Raw genomic sequence first — 16,916 nt, forward strand, 5'->3', positions numbered from 1 at the left:
TTATATTTAGATCATTCTCATTATCATTTTAGCGTTTTTACTCCGTAAAGCTCAGTAAGCATGCTCTTTTTCAGCAATGCTCTGCTTCACGTTCATACAGTTTTACACCTTCACACCTTGCAGCTGCCCAGTTCAACCACAGTTTTCCACTGCTGGCCACTGAGCAGCTTTACTGCTCTCCTCTACTGGAGCAATTTGAAGTGGAGTGTCTTGTTCGGGGGCACCTAATGGTAGATGTTGCGGAACGGACGAGCATGATCGATCCGTTTCCCCTGACTAGATGTTCCCAGCCAATCCGGGGATTCAAACCGCCTGCCTTCAGGACACAAGCCCACTTCTCTACTGTGGACCCGTGTGTATTAAGTGAAGGCTGTCCTGAGTTGTCTGCCCTTGCCTCTTCTCTCCGTGCAGTGGAGTGTTGTGTAGCACCACCTCAGTGTGCAGGTACAGCTGCTAGAGTGACCACACAACCTCTTCAACACTCTCCGCCTTTCGTGTCACTTTCACAATTCCCCCGTCGCTCCTCACTACGCCTGGCGACATGCTGGAAAAGCCTGTCCAAAATGTCTGCTTCTGGACTCAATTCTGTCTCCCGGCCTTCTTCCTCTGTCAGACCACTTCGGTGAACATTTTGCGAGAAAAGAAAGACCCTTCCTTATTAACTTCTGCTCAGGCGCTCTTCAGGACAGCCGAATGTCGCAACCTGAACATGTCAGTGAATAAGACCAAACTGTGGATGGACTCCCTCACTCTCTCTTCTCTCTATAAGCATATAGTTCTCTCTCTCTCTCTTTCAGTCTCTTTGCTCATCTTGACTGCACAATTTTTGCAAGGTCCTGACCAAATTTGCTGCCCTACTCATTTTCCCATAACAGCCGGTAAATGGCGTACACACACTCCTGTCAGCAAGAGTACATTCATGGTAAACGGGGGGGAGAGAGTCGCTGTACCGAAGCAAACTAGACTAGAAAAGACGCGAGTGAAATTGACAGCTCTGAACCAGGCACGCTCCGCTGAACACAATATACCGGGAGGAGGGACACTGATGGGCCAGGAGTTACCCTGGGAAAGCACTGTGGTCAAATCCTCAGTGACGTCTCCAAATGTTTCAGGAGAAGGAAAGGGGGTAAGAAAAAAAAATACTGTCTTGGGAGAGTTGTGACGACAAGGGATTTGAGGGGAAAATGAAATGAATACCTTTTGGTAATGAAATATCTAAAAGGCGGCAGCCGCGCACCCCGGCGTTCGCTGTCTGAATCCTAAAAGAGAAATATGCCCTTGAATTAGATGGTTTTTAAAGTGTGTGTGCGCCTCTGTGTGTGCGCACGCCCATGTATATGTGTGTGTCAGTCTGCGTCTGTGTGTAGGCGTACGAGTGTGTGTGTGTGTGTGTTCACGCTTGTGTGCAGGCCTCAGGAATAACCATTTCAGCATAATCTAAGAAAAATAAATGAGGACCTTCCAAGGACTGGTGGCGTTGAAAGTCTTCAGAAGGAGAAAGCAAATTAAAAGAGTTTTTCAAAGCTGTCGGCACGCCGATATATTCCTTAGCGACGAAAAAAAGTCCTCTACCGTCCCTTGTTGTTGTGCGGCAAGATGGCTGACTTCACTTAGATTAGCTTCTTAAAGTCGCTAGACTCACCCCTCCTCTCCCTCTCTCTTTCTTTCTCTCCTATCTCTCTCTCCCTCTCTCTCCTCCTGATTTCCTTACTCATTTCCAAGGACAATTGGCTAATAACCCCCCCCATGCATTAGGGAAGGAGGGAAAGGAGGGGGGGAGAGGGGGTGATATTGAATTGTTTTCACTTTTTTAATAGAAAACATTGATCAAAGGAATCCGACCGGCCTCGAGGCCAATGTGCTGATAATTGTTAGCGATTCAGATTAGATTACTTGATGTCTTGGTTTGATTAGCGTGTGTGTGTGTGTGTGTGTGTGTGTGTGTGTGTGTGTGTGTGTGTGTGCGCACGTGTGTCCGTGTTATCAGCTGGAGAGGCCCAAGCCCTTCCCATCTACCTCTCTCTCCATCCGTCTAAGTAGGTGCTTTGCGGTTTAGCATGCATAAGGAATAATTTAATTCAATTAAAGCGGGCTTCATTCTTCCAGGGAAACGGCGCTAATGTGGGGGCAAGTGAATGAGTTGGGGTGAGGGAGGGGAGGGGAGGGGAGGGGGGACATGAGCTGTTTTGGGGGGGTGTAGTGTTCAAGGCACGAACGGCAAATCAGTTGGTTATAGGTGGCTCTCTTTAGTCACAGTTATTTCCATTAACTAAACTAACTGACTAAAACTAACTTAAAGCTGCAGTAGAAAAGATTTCTATTACCCGTCACCATACCCCCCATTCAGTCAAATTGGGGCTGCATCAGAAGACCATCCCATCCCCCCTAATTGAGATGCCGTAGATTCACCCTAAAAACCCCAATTAATCTCTGGTGGCGGGTGTGGTCACTGGTGGGAAAATCTTCTCCTCCCCCAGGAAGCGTTGAATCAAAACTTTCAGAGCAAAATACTAAACTCCTCCTCCTAAACTCTCCTAACCAGCAGTGAGCGAGCATGCTGTCCAAGCAAAGCTGGACTCAGCATCTAAGAAGAAGAAATCTAGCTCAGAGGAGTGCATAGTTTACTGACGTTGCGTTACATCGATTTCTGGGGTAACAAATTCCTTCAAACCTTCAAAAATTCAAACTTTTATTTCCCAGTGCCACAAAGTACTAAGTTGTCAGCTTTAACTAAAGACTAAAACTAGCCAAGAAAGAATATTTTGGTAAAGTGAAATCTCATCTCTACAAGAAGAACCTCACATCACCCTTTCCCCATCGAATCATTTCCCCTCTCCCACATCATCCACCTGTACTCGCTCTAATTTGATTAGAGCTGCAACGATTAATCGATTAATCGATTAGTTGCCAACTATTAAATTAATCGGCAACTATTTTGATAATCGATTAATCGGTTTGAGTAATTTTTTAAGAAAAATAAGTCAAAATTCTCTGATTCCAGCTTCTTAAATGTGAATATTTTCTGGTTTCTTTACTCCTCTATGACAGTAAACTGAATATCTTTGGGTTGTGGACAAAACAAGACATTTGAGGACGTCATCTTGGGCTTTGGGAAATGCTGATCGACATTTTTCACCATTTTCTGACATTTTATAGACCAAACAACTAATCCAATAATCGACAGATTAATCGACAATGAAAATAATCGTTAGTTGCAGCCCTAAATTTGATCTAACCAAATAAAAAGATGTCCCCCCTCCTCTCTTCTCAGCACTCGTTGTCCCTCACGATGAAATCTCCATTCATGTGTTCCTCTGTCCATCCATCACACGCAATATCTCAGACACCCCGGATCAACTTGGGGAAATTATGCATCTCACCAGTTAAAATGACACAATTCCGGGTCAAAAAAAGGTGACACATTTGTTACAGATTGGCCGTGAGATGAACTGCAACATTCATGGGGGACGACATGTTTACTGTTGCCTTGTTTGTCTTATTTCTTTTTCCTGCTCTTCTCTCTCACATTATCTTAGCAGTCGTAGGAATATTGTCAGGTCGCTGTGGCTCTCTTCTTTTGTAATGTTGGTGATCTAGGAACTGAAGCTTATTTCTACTGTTGGACTCGTTGCAAAGCTATGAATAGGAGGAATTGCAAGAATAGGAGTGTCAGCTAAATGCCTGAAAGTGAAATATATAAACGGACAAGTGACTACTTTAGGAGTACCATAGTGTATTGACAGCTGATCTGGGCCTTTCTTCACTCAAATTGTGGTCAAATGGTCAAAACACTGACATTGAATGCAGCAGGTGAAAGCTTGAGTGAATGTAAATGTGAATGAGTAAATGTAAATGCCTACAAATACAGAGCCACCGTGACTGCTGTCATTCATGTAGCTAGATATAAAAGAATGTTTTGGGTACTTGTTTGGTGTGTGTGTGTGTGTGTGTGTGTGTGTGTGTGTGTGTAGGCCTGGTCTCTTGACCTGTGCTCTCCCTCCTGCCATTCCTAATTGTAGCCCACAGTGACTGGCTCTTTCATCTAAGGTCACAGGTTCAGCTTTCTCTTTCCCTCCCTCTCTCTCTCTCTCTCTTCTGTCTCCGTCCCTCCCTGCCTTCTCCGCTACTCTCTCTTTTTCTCTTTACCTCTTTATTTTTCATGTCCGTCTCTGTTTTTCCTCCTCTGTCACTCTGTTCTCTTCTTTCTCTTTCTTGCCCTTTTCTCCCTGTCTCTCTTCTCTCCCGCTTCCTGTATTTTTTCTCAAGTTTCTCTGTCCCTTTTCCCCCTTCTTTCTCTCTCTATTCTCTCTCCATCGCTTCTCTTTTTTTCTCCATGTCCTTCTCTCTCCACTCTTTGATGAACGCAGTACTACTAATTGTTTTGAGCCCCCCTTTTCGACCTCCTAGGTGGCCTTCACAACCTATCAGTGGTCACAGTCCAGATGTCTTGTAATGTCACCACTCCCCACCCCCGCTGCAGCCAAATTGGTAATTAATGAGCCCTCATAAAAAAGGCATGTTTCCACTCGACCCCCCCACCCTACACATACACACACACACACACACACACCCCTCATGTTTGCAGAGAAAGTGTCATAAAGTGTCATTTCAAAACAAACTGGACTAGACTTCTCTCTCTCATTTTCTCTCCATTTGTCCCACTTTTTTCTTTTTTTTTGTTTCAATCTTTCTCTTGCTCTTTTAGTCTTTCATACTGTTTCCGTTATTTTTTTAATGGAGAAGTGTGTGTGTGTGTGTGTGTGTGTGTGTGTGTGTGTGTGTGTGTCTATTCGCTCCAGGTCTCCTCATCCATTAGCAGATGAGAGCAGTAATTTCACACCGGCCTGGCCAGGCTAATTATCAGGATGCACACTAGGTTTGGGAGAAGTTTGTGTGTGTGTGTGTGTATCTGTGTGTCTGTGTATGTGCGTGTGTATGTGTGTGTGTGTGTGTGTGCATCTTTGTCCACAAATGTAAAGCAAGAATGTGTGTGAGTACTGTATGTGCAAGTATGCAGCACCTGTGCTCTTTTGCATTCTTTTTCCCATTTTCCCCTGCGTGTGTGTGTGTGTGTGTGTGTGTGTGTGTGTGTGTGTGTGTGTGGGGGAGAGAGAGTGCGTGCTTGCGGTGTGTGTTTGAGAGTGCACGCAAATGCCTTAGTGTGTTCCAGGTAAGAGAGTTCCCCTGCTCACTGACTCGTTGTGATTCCTATAATTGGGCCTTCTTTGATTTTTGCCGACCAGCACCCTCCTCCCCCCCCTCCTCCCCCCCTCCTCCCCCTCCTCCATCCCTCCCTCCCCTCCTCTGTGGAGTGGAGGTGACTCCTGGGTCTCTGCTGTTGTGACCTGTGGGTGCCGTCAACTACTCCCATCTACTCTCCTCTACTCTTGACTCTTCCACTGCATTCATGTCCTGTTTTTTTTTTTTTTTTTCCCTCTATGTTCCCTCGCTTCTTTCTTTCATCTGTATCCGAGCCGCTGCCCAAAACGAGGCCCGCCGGCTGAACCTCGGCCTTCCGAAAGGTTCCAGAGAAAGCAAAACACACACTGTATTTGATTTCTTGTCTAAGTGATTTCGAAAAAATCTTGTTGGCTTGTTAAAGGCATATTATCAAAGGTTACTTGTCACATTTCTGAACAGTTTGTGTCCAGCGTGGTTATTTTTAGCTCACTGCCCAGGTTACATTTTGGCCCTAAATGCTTTGGAAAGGTGCTGTGCCTGGTGCATTTTTTAGGCAAAGGACAACAATGGGAAATAAGTCTGTTTGACTTTATTGTGTGTTAAATTCCTCAACAATTTTACTATATGTGTGTGGTTGTGGCCTAAGGGCTATAAAGCTTATGTATATTTTAAAATCTGTCAAATAAAATCAATCAATCAAAGCGGAGCTCTTTCTACAGTTAGAGAGCAGTTGAACAGTTAACCGCTTTTTTTGTGAGCCGTCCAATCACAACGCAGAAGAGGCTTTATGGTGCGTTGGCAGCTGACCGTTTACGATTATGAGAGTTGGGCATCAGTACTGTTGGCTACCACTGGTAGGTGGTTATAGAGGCAAAGTGTGTGTCGCAGAACCTAAAAGCTAAAATGATCAGCTCAAAATGCAGTTGAGGCAGCGCTTGTTCTACAAAAAAAAGCAGAACACTGTGAGCGCACTCTTACACTTTAGGCATCTAGCTGACACTCCTATCCAGAGCACTTTACAGTAAACACAACATCTAATCTAATCCGGCCTAATCCTGTAGTCATTTGATAATCTTACAGCAGAATACAAATATTCTAAATCCAGAGGAATGCAGTTCACTGTTAAAAAAAAAACGCAAACTGTTTCAAGTCACAATTTTCTCCTCTTGAGCTCTACCAATGAAAACCCTTTACAACCGAGGCTGTCTTTTCAACAAATATAGAAAAGAATGTCTATTTCGAAAATGCAAATATCGCCTTGTGTGCGTTCCCTCTTTTTTCCACTTTGTCCTTTCCTCCCCTCCTCCTCCTCCTCCTGTCCTCTCTCCTTTTCAACTTTCTCCCAGCAGTAATAGTTTTTCTCCAGGTCTCCTTTTAATGTGGCTGCCGTCCCTTTCTTCTCCCAACTCTCCCTTTTTTCTCTCTTCTTCTTCTTCCCTCCGCCCCCCCCCCCCCCTCCTCCTTTCTCTTGCTCTCTCTCCTCTTTTTGAAGAATCTGCCCCTAATGAAACTAAATAGTTTGGTGGGGAGTTTCTTTGGAGTGAGTGTGTGTCAGTGTGTGTGTGTGTGTGTGTGTGTGCTCGTATTGGAGTGTGTGAGTATGTGTCGTGGCTGAATTGGCTGTAGTGGAGATCAAAGGCAGTCTCTAAATTGAGTGTGTGTGTGTGTGTGTGTGTGTGTGTGTGTGTGTGTGTGAACGAGCGAGCGAGAGAGAGAGAGAGAGAGAGAGAAAGACAGCTCTCTCAATTGCATCACAAGAGCTGATCAAGCCATCAGAGAGGAAAGCTGTAATACACACACTCTCACATACACACACACCACACACACAGGCACCACTACACACATTACACACATGTGCTACAGTACATTCTATCGCTCTCTAATTCTCTGAACTAGTGTACACATGTACCTCTTCCTTTTTGTCTCTCTCTCTCGCTGTCTCTCTTTCGCTCTCTCTCTCACACACAGTATATATATGTATATACACTATATATATATATATATACATATATATATATATAGTGTATGCTCACAATTTCTCTCTAGGACCTTGTGTACATATATGCTCCTCCCTTTCCTTCCCTCTTTCCCTTTCTCTCTCTCTCTCTCTCTGTCTCTCTCTCTCTCTCCCTCCCTCTCAAGTCATCACATGCCTCGCATTCACTTTTGACCAAGTAATTTCCACTCTACAAGAGTGGAAGTGTCAAATATTTTTCACCTCCTTCCCCCCCCCCCCCCCCCCCCTCTCTCTCTCTCTCTCTCTGTGTCTTAAAGCCAGTTTGTATGAATAAAATATGAAGGATAAAGTCCTCAGACGAGAAAATGTTTAACATTCGTTGCATGTGAAATTACAGTAATCCTGCCATTTTACTAAGTGCTGAACGCAGTTTGTTTTAGCTTGAGTGGAAAGTTTAATTACTCTGTGCACGTGTGTGTCTGCGTCACTGTGATTAGCATAGATTTGATATTTGGCTGTGTATGCGCGTGCATGCAAGTGTGTGTGTGTGCGTATTTAATATTCATATATGATATTTGGCTGTGTGTCTGTGCTTAATGCTTTTTTGAATGCGAGTGCCTAAATTCCTCTGATTTTACTAAGTACTGAAGTGAGTTTCAGCTTGAGTGGAAGCTTAAATTATACTCTGTGTGTGTGTGTGTGTGTGTGTGTGTGTGTGTGTCTCCGTTTGCCTGAGTTTAGCATAAATGGCATATTTGGTTGTGTGTGCCTTAGTATAATATGTATATATGAAATTTGCTTGTATGTGTATGCAGAATATATTTGTCTGTGTCTGCATGTCACTTTTTTGAGTGTGTGTGCCCCTGCAGGTCTGTTCATTGTTCCTCAGTTGCATCACTATTTGATTGGGCCCCGTCCCAAAACATCACCGCACTACATAACCTCTCCACTGCTCAAATGCATCGGAGGAACTGCAGCATCCTCTGGTTTGGCTCTAGTTGTGCCAGTCTGGGGGAAAGGGTGTGCAGTCGGTGCTGAACCTCTGGGACTTTAAAACACTTCACCCTGTCACCCAGGACTCCCACTGGTCCTGGAATTCTTGGAATACCATCAATTTTTGAGGTGTATTCCAGACGGGGAATATCAGGGAACGGGTCACTTTACAGGAATATACCAGAATGTAGTTTACAATTTGTTTCACACATTCATTGCATTTAGATGATGGTTTTCAGCCCAACTGAAGTGGAAACCAACCTTTAGAAAAACAAACCATGAAGGAATAGTATTATCAATTCATGGAAGCACTCTGACTTAGTTTTGGAAAGCCATGGAAACGTCATGAAATTTTACTTCAGGGTCTCGGTTGCCCTGATGTTGCTGCGCCAAAGCCGCTGACACAAATTCCTGCACATTAATTGTGCTTAGCGAATTAAGTGATTTTTTTTTTTTCCTTTATTTTAAACAGAAATCACAACAACGAACAGACATAAATACACAGAAAACAGCAAAAGGCATTTATTTGGAAAAGTTGCTTATCCATTTTAGACTTTTTTTTCTCCCTGAAATGCATCGGTCACTGCGTCCCAAACAGATGATTCTGTCTTCAAAAGCATAACTGCTTTGCAAGCAAATTTCTTCAGCTGTCTCAGAACTTTATTAGCAGTCCATAATGTACTTTACTTTCATGTCAGCAATGTCAGATTAGGCATCGGCTTTTTCACATGGTGGATGTCTCATTTTGTAGTGAAGCTCTTCAAATTCACACTAACTGCCCCTTTCCCTACACTAGCGGTGATTGTGATTGTGATTGTAAGGGGTGTTGTGCAGTGACAGGTTACCTGTGTTTTCCTGGCGCCCCCCGTCCCAGAGTTCAGCTCATGTTCTCTTCTCTCTCTTCTCTTCCCTCTCTCTCTTTTACCAGTAATTATCCTGTCTGTTTAAAGGGCAAACCCTTCCCATCTCACCAGCCTGTCAGAGTGACAAGCTCCGGAGCCGCTGAGAGGCTGTGTGTCTGTGTCTGTGTGTCTGTCTGTGTCTGTCTGTGTCTGTGTGTGTGTGTGCCGAGTGCTGCCTCCATACTCCACTCTACCTGTTCTACCTGTCCTACTGTCTCTGCCAGGGGCAGCTCTGCTCTACAAGTGCCCTTTGTTAAGTGTAGACACACACACACACACACACACACAAACACACGCACACACACACAGACAGTCCAAGACAAATTGTTAATTCAACTGTGAAACCACAGTTAAACAGAACTGCTAAAGTTAAACACACATTTGAACATTTATTTGCTTTGAAGACATCAACTTGATTTTACACACACACACACACACACACACACACACACACACACACACCTTTGTTCTGTAAAATATAGTATATATACAGTATATAAATCCAAAGATTTAAAACATTTTTTACAGTGTTTTGCACTGTTTATTTCACACATGCACACAAACACACGTACCTGTAACAGTTAAAACACACTTAGTGTCTAAGTATTTATTTTCTTGAGAAACTTCATTTCACACACACACTTGTGTAAAAGTTAAACACATAGTGTATAAAGAACACAGTCTTCAATAGAAATTACACATGTAGTGTGTAGACTAAATCAGCTAAACAAGAACCACATGCACATCTGCCTGGAAAACACACACATACCCCCACAAACACACACACACACACTCATATTTATGCCCTCACACATACACTCAGACACCAGTCCTTCACATATGCATTCACACACACACACAGACATATACACCTATATATAGACTGACACACATGTACGCAGCCTGCACACACACATAAAAGCACACACTCACAGATTCATATATATGCACACATGTGAACACACACACACACACACACACACACACACACAGACCCCTATCATGGGCACGCACCCGTCGAATCATAATTAGGCCGTGTCCTGGTCCTTTGATAGCCATGTACAGTGGCTCTTCTTTAATTCTTTATCAAATGCATTGATCGCTGTGGGCCTCGCACGCTCATTGATCCGCGCACTCCGTCTGGAGCTGGCCGATAAGCTCTCTCTCTCTCTCTCTCTCTCTCTCTCTCTCTGTCCCTCTCTCTCTCTCCCTCTCTCTCATATGCTCTCTCTCTCTCTAGCATCTTGCATTACTCTCTACCAGGGTTCGACCGATATGAGTCTATGAAAGCCGCTACCGATAGCATAGATGTTTTTTTAAGGTATTATGTTTAGTATTTTTAAATATCCATATATCTTTGTGAAATTAATTGTGCTGCCTTGGTAAAATTACAGTACACAAATGAGACAAAATTAATGTGGTAATGATTTGTTGATGTTAAAATGTTAAATTTAGCATGTTTAATTCCTTGGCAACCAGAGTGCAAATAGGAGGAAATATGATGCCTTAGCCAGCTGCTAGCTCACTGCTTTGAGTCTGACATGTGGTTATCACTTCCATCACTGTGTCATCTGGTCATCAGTGCCTTTATGGTTATAATGGCAAAATGGTTAGAAGAAGAAGAAGAAGAACAAGTAGGCCGTAACAAGTCTTTATACAGCAGGTACTCTCAGCCAGGTAATCTGATTGGTGAAAGATGCAGTCCAACCATGCTGATGATTGGTTTCTATGATGAATCCTGTGATAACCAGGAAGCTTCTCTCTCTTTTTATACTAGTATACTACCTTGGAGAATAGTCCATAGGCGGTAGATATATGGTGGTAACCGTTGTATAAAAGTCATTACATCCTTGACAATGTTTTTAACTGGGATTATTGGGATTATTATAGAATAACCGTAAAGACCGCCGCCTTGGGTGTTATTGCTATATTCAGTGCCTTTGTTGTCGTTTGTCATGTAGTTATGGTAGCTTTTAATAATTTGCCAATAAGGTACCAGTTTAACAGTAATAGCCGTTAACTGTGATTTCTATCTGCTTCTGCATCACGTCTTGATCATCATTCTGGTTTTTAAAGCAACTTTCTAGAGTGTGTGATTGCACAACTATGTGTCTGGTTTGGTGTGTGTGTTTTGTTGCTTTTGTGTGTGTGTGTGTGTGTGTGTGTGTGTGTGTGTGTGGACACGATAGAGACCTAAAGCACCTCTTGACTCTGAATTAGCCTGTCATGACAAATGTCTGGAACTGCATGACTGGCTGCCAGACTGGCTGGCTATCTGGGAGGTTGGCATACCCTTTTAGATAGCGATTGTGTGTGTGTGCATCCGTTTGTGTGTGTGTGTGTGGCATCACTCTGTGCCCACGCCAGGCCTCTGTGCATGACCAGTGGTGCGTGCCCTCCCTCCCTCTTTCTCCTTGCCCAGAAAAGAGCAGCCAAGGCGACAAGCCGCTCCCCCTGCCCAAAAAGAGCCTCCAGAGCGTAGAGGGGCCCTCACCCCGACGCCAAGCCCACAGAGGAGCCCTCTGTCTCAGCCTCGCGCTCAACCGTTTAGCCCCTCTTCCCCTGGAGGTCCCCGGCAGTCAAAGGAAGACACAGTACACGATTGTTCTTGCTGTCGCCGTTTAAAAAGAGAGACCTCTTCTCCTCCTGAGTCTCTGTTCTTGGAGCGGTGCTGTCCGCTGACCACCAACCGACACTTTCTCTCCTCCTTTTTTCTTGTTCTTTTTTTCTTCCTGGCTTTGATCGTGCAACTATGTGGCTGGCTTGGTTTGTGTGTTCTGTTGTTTTTCACAGGAGTGCTTCCATGGTTCTTACATCCACTGGTTGTTACGCTCCCGTGTCGCCAACTAAGTGGCCATGCATTTCGATTTTTCCTGTTTCCGGCTATGTGATGACGTCCATTGCCAATTTCCAAGTTGGAAATAGCCAACATGTCCGTCACTTCGTTTATAACGTAATGTCGTCCACTAGGTGGCATTCTGTTACCACTCCGTCAACAAGTCTCTCCTAGGAATGAAGGACGTCCAGCATATCGTAACCCAACGGATCAATGAATAGTTGATCGGGGCGTCGGTGTTGGCGGGGTAACAGACAGCCAATCGCAACATGGGTCTGTCAAAGAGCACAAATTTTTAAAGCGCCCAATCACATGTATGGAAATAACGCCCCCTCTCTCACACCCCCTGAATTGAGAGCACTAAATGGCTTTGGACCACACTGGCAATTCAGTCAATTCAGGGTGGGAATTTTCTCTCAAAATATATTACAGCATTCTTTACAGTGAACTTTTCTTTCTCTTTCAGGTTATATGTGTTGACAAGTCTGTTCTTCTGCTTACAAGCTGCATTCTTGCTCACACAGTTGGAGTTTTTTTCTCGTCTGTGCGCTATCTCCACCTCTCTGCCTACGCGATTATACATTTTCCTTATGTTTCTGAGCTTCTTCTCACTCGCAAAATCTCTGCTCATAACAACGATATATACGTGTATGTTGCACTTGATAATGTAACCGACAACAATTGCTTCGCCCCAAGCAGTGGTTTCAATTCCCTTCTTTGATTCTGGGCACATATTCCAAACCATACACACACGTATGTATATTCACACAAAAAAAACATACACATACAAAGGTTTGATCCTAGATCATGTCACACATTGTCCTCTGCCTTTCTTTACGCAACAAAAGGCCACTTCTCCGTTCCCTGTACTCAGCTCCCTCCTCCTTATATCTCTCCTCTCCTCTCTTCTCCTGTTTCTTCTCCTCTCCTCTCCTCTCCTCTCCTCTCCTCTCCCTCCAAACACATTCTCCTATATTTTCTAATCAGCGGCTCCATAGCTGACTGAGCTAGGCGCTAGTCAGATGCATTTTTCTATAGCGCTAATCCTAGCCTCTGGATAGGCAAAGGCAATTTCCCATTTCCTGTCCCCAAAATGGCCGACAACAATAATGCAGTGGGATGTTTTGGAGTGTGATGGGGCCCGAGCTGTATGTATACACACACACACACGCGCACACACACACACACACACACACACACGCACACACACTTAAACTGGTAGTTGTATCCATATCTGTAAAGGCCAGATTGGATATCAGAACCAGTCCACAGCCGGAAGGCCATCGGTGACATTACTGTTTATCATATTACATTTATAAAGGCAGGGAGCGGCCTGCCTAGAAAACAGTATGGTAAGGAGGAAGGAAGGGAAAAAAAACGTGAGGAAGGAAGAAGGAAAGAAATTGGAAAGACGGTAGGAATGAAAGTCAGGACAGAAAGAAACGATGAAAGAAAACAATACAGCAAGGTTAAAGGAGGAAAGAAAGAATTACAGCAGTAATGTGTTTTTTTCCCCCTAGTTTTTTCCCCCAGGTTTTAGGATACCCAACTCCCATTTTCAACCATATTTCCCTTCTTTGTTGTGTTGCTGATTACATCCCTTGGCTGGACGAGAGCTGGAAAAGAAGTCTTTTCATGCTCGATACTTGATACTTTCCTACAAGGAGTATCAACACCCGTTTCTGCTCTCGCTCCCCTCCTCACTCTTTATCTCCCTGTCTCTCTCTCTCTCTCTCTTTCCCTCTGTCACCGTCTCTCCCTCTTTATCAGTCTGTCTCTCTCTCTGAGGTGTGTTCCCTGCTCCCTGTGGGCATCCCCTTGGGCCCTCAGTTACACACACACACACACACACACACACACACACACAGAGTGCATTAGGGTTGCTGTCATTTACAATACAACCCCATTGTCCCGGCCTAACAATGGCTACAAACAAACAATTGACATGGAAATGGAGAGATGTAGCTCATTAGCGGGCGCTGCTTGTTTTGTTAATGGCTAAATGGGTGGCTTCAATAGGCCAGCCCTAAAACCCCTGCCTCAATATGGAGAAGCCTGATTAACAGGAAACCACAGGGAGGGAGAGCAGTGACGGAGAAATGTGGCTTCGCTCTCCCTTGGGTGGAGTGTGTGTGTGTGTGTGTGTTTGGACGGGGGTGGGGGGTTGCAAGGTGGAGTTTTTTAGAGTGTGTTGGTATTGTGTGTTTGTGCTTCAGGTGAGCTGTGCGTGTAGATGCAAGGTGGAGTTTAAAGAGTGTGTTTGTGGGGGGGGGGGGCTGCAGTGCATTACTCTCCAGCTGCCACAACTCCACTCTTAGAAATATCCAACTTATTCAAAAAATCATTTATATGAACCAGAAGTCTCACATTACGTTTGCTCAGTCAGTTTCTTATAGTTTTTGTTGTCCTTGTTGTATCTTTTCTTTTTATTCTCCCTTTTTTATCTGTGATTGTGTCCCTTATTCTGTGAAAAGTACTTTGTGACAATCTTAAAAATAATAAAATAAACTTTACTTAACTGTTTTGGACGCCTGTGTACATCTGCCTGGTTAAAACATTGCATGGGGGGGGGGGGGGTCCTCATCAGTAAAGTGTCTGTCAATTGACATCAGGTTTTCCCTTTTGCAGTGTGTGTGTGTGTGTGTGTGTGTGTGTGTGTGTGTGTGTGTGTGTCTATGCTGTGGCCTGTGCTATCAGCAGGATCAGATTGGATCGGCCTGAAAATGGCATTTCTGCCATTACTCTGATGGCGGCTGCTCAATACTGTATCTGTCTAGTGCCAAGATGGGGTGTGTGTGTGTGTGTGTGTGTGTGTATGTGTGTGCACCACTAACTGTAAGGTCCACCGTGTATTAAGATGTGTACATCCATTTTGATATTTTCTCTTATTTTTCCTAATATGTTCCGTTTGTTTGTATGTACACACACATGTTGGTTTCCGTGTGTGTATATCTGTGTGCATATGTGAGTTGTCTATGCATAATGTGCATCCTTAATATGTGCAATCATTTAATAGCATACAATAAGAATGTATTTTGTGTGTGTGGCTACTGTAAATGAGCATTCCTAATTATGCAAGACAGGTAGAGTAAGTGGTGGGAAACCTGCACACCATCAAATATTAAGGATGGGAAGTTTCGTTACGTGAGACATAGGCCTACTGTATAGTCTTTTCTCAGGCCTAGTGTGTTAGGTTAAGTTTCTGTATCAACTGTGTACATTCATAAGAGTTTTACCCATGAATGATGATGACATTTTTCTGTGTGTGTGTGTGTGTGTGTGTGTGTAGGAGCGGGACGCGGAGCGGCGGAGGCAGCTGAGAGAGAGAGCCAGGCAGCTGATAGCTGAGGCTCGATCCGGAGTCAAGATGTCCGACATGAGCCTGCTGGACGCCTCCAGCACCGAGAGAGGCAAGGGCAACAAGGCTAGTCCCGCTGGAGGTCAGCACACACACACACACCCACCCACACACACACACACACACACCCCTTTTGTGCACACATGTTCTGACAGCATTTTCATTCCCAATTTATTCATCTTTATAACATCCTAAACATCCTTTGCTATTGTTTACCATGAAAGGTTCTGAGTTTGATTAAAAGTCTCTATGGCCAACACACACACACACACTCTACACACAAATACTCATTAATTCTAATACAAAAGAAAATGCTTGCATCTATTTGACATACACTCACTCGCTTACACACACACACACACACACACTCAAACACAATCACACTAGCATGCATTTGACATACACTCGCTTCTTCATCCACACACGCTACGGCTCACATTTCCATTACGCTCTCTAAAGGGGTTCTGGCTAATCCTCGAGAAAAACAGAATGTCATTTGACAACAGCCGCGGGTCTAAAAAGTGCCACCCTCATATTCAGATCCGCAATTTACCCCGCGACTCCTCCCTCGTCTGGTTCGCCCAGTAATTGTTAGTTAATCAACGCGACACTTTGTGCGGCTGAGTTATACCCAAAAACACCGAACGCTTCTAATGACGGCTAGCGGGGGTGGCAAACGCCGCCGCGCGCTTTCCCACCGCTTTCCATTTCCTTGAAATTGGGGTTATTATGATAATGACCATTATTAGGCCTCTCTAGTCATTTGTTTTGGATTCCTCCACATTACACCTCTCTTTTGGTTGTACGGGTCAGGTGCAATGGGCACAGCGCATACAAATGAGTGGGGAGTGTGAGATAGATGGGGAGGAAGAGGGTGAGAGATTGAGAAAGCAAGAAATAAGGCAATTATTATTGGGATTTGGCATCTTGTGACCGAGGAGAGAGAAGGAAGAACAGCCTCATGATAGCTTAAAAAAGAAATTAGGGAAGAGGGAAGGATGACAGGTAGAAGGGAGAGGAGAGTGATAGTTGGTTTCTTTACTTTTTGAACCTTTGGAAATGGGGCTAGATGTGGATTCCACAGATTAATAAGGAACGAGAGAGAGAGATGGCCATATACTATTTACTGGGACTCAGTGTCTTGTTGGTTGAGAGAGGAAAGATGAAGGGAGGCATAAGGGACAGCGAAAAAGAAAGAGAGCAAGGTAGGAAGGAACATAAAAGGCTGCAGAGTGGCAGTGGCTCCATGCAGGTTGAGAAAGAGGAGATGATGGGAGAGAAAGCTAAAGAGCAAGAGAGGGGAAGGGAGAGCAGAGACATGTTGGGTAGAGAAAAGACAGAGAGGAAGGAAGGTGGGGCAGAGGGAGGGTGGCGCTCGATTTATTTGCTCTTTCAGCTTTTCTGAATTGGGCTAATTGTGGATCTCATTAAAAATGGAGTTGGAGGAAAGGAGGGAACAAGGGGGGAGGAGGAGGAGGAGGTGAGGAGAAGAGAGAAATGCTGTGGGCTGTGATACACAAGGCCTGCCGAGCAGAACGGCTAATCCTAGCCCCCACACTCCCTCTCCTTCTCTCTCTCTCTCTCCCTCTCCTCTCTCTCTCTCCCTCTCTCTCTCTCTCTCTCTCTCTCCCTCTCTCCCTCCCTCCCCTCAACACCATTCACGGTCCTCTAATGCAGCTTGGGCTGCCC

General features: G+C 44.5%; 1 protein-coding gene across 4 annotated transcripts in view; it reads left to right on the forward strand.

The window, feature by feature from the left end:
* ehbp1 (EH domain binding protein 1) overlaps window positions 1-16,916 on the forward strand; it is a 171,882-nt gene that overhangs the window by 97,642 nt on the left and 57,324 nt on the right. For all 4 annotated transcript variants that reach the window (XR_013507199.1, XR_013507200.1, XM_071897739.2 and 1 more), the window contains exon 16: window positions 15,159-15,309. Coding sequence is in view for 2 of the 4 variants with exons in the window: in XM_071897739.2 (XP_071753840.2) it covers window positions 15,159-15,309 (151 nt within the window). In the remaining 2 variants the exon portion in view is untranslated. The remainder of the gene's footprint in view (window positions 1-15,158; window positions 15,310-16,916) is intronic.

This window comes from Centroberyx gerrardi, chromosome 15 (genome assembly GCF_048128805.1).
Source record: "Centroberyx gerrardi isolate f3 chromosome 15, fCenGer3.hap1.cur.20231027, whole genome shotgun sequence".
Taxonomy (NCBI): Eukaryota; Metazoa; Chordata; class Actinopteri; order Beryciformes; family Berycidae; genus Centroberyx; species Centroberyx gerrardi.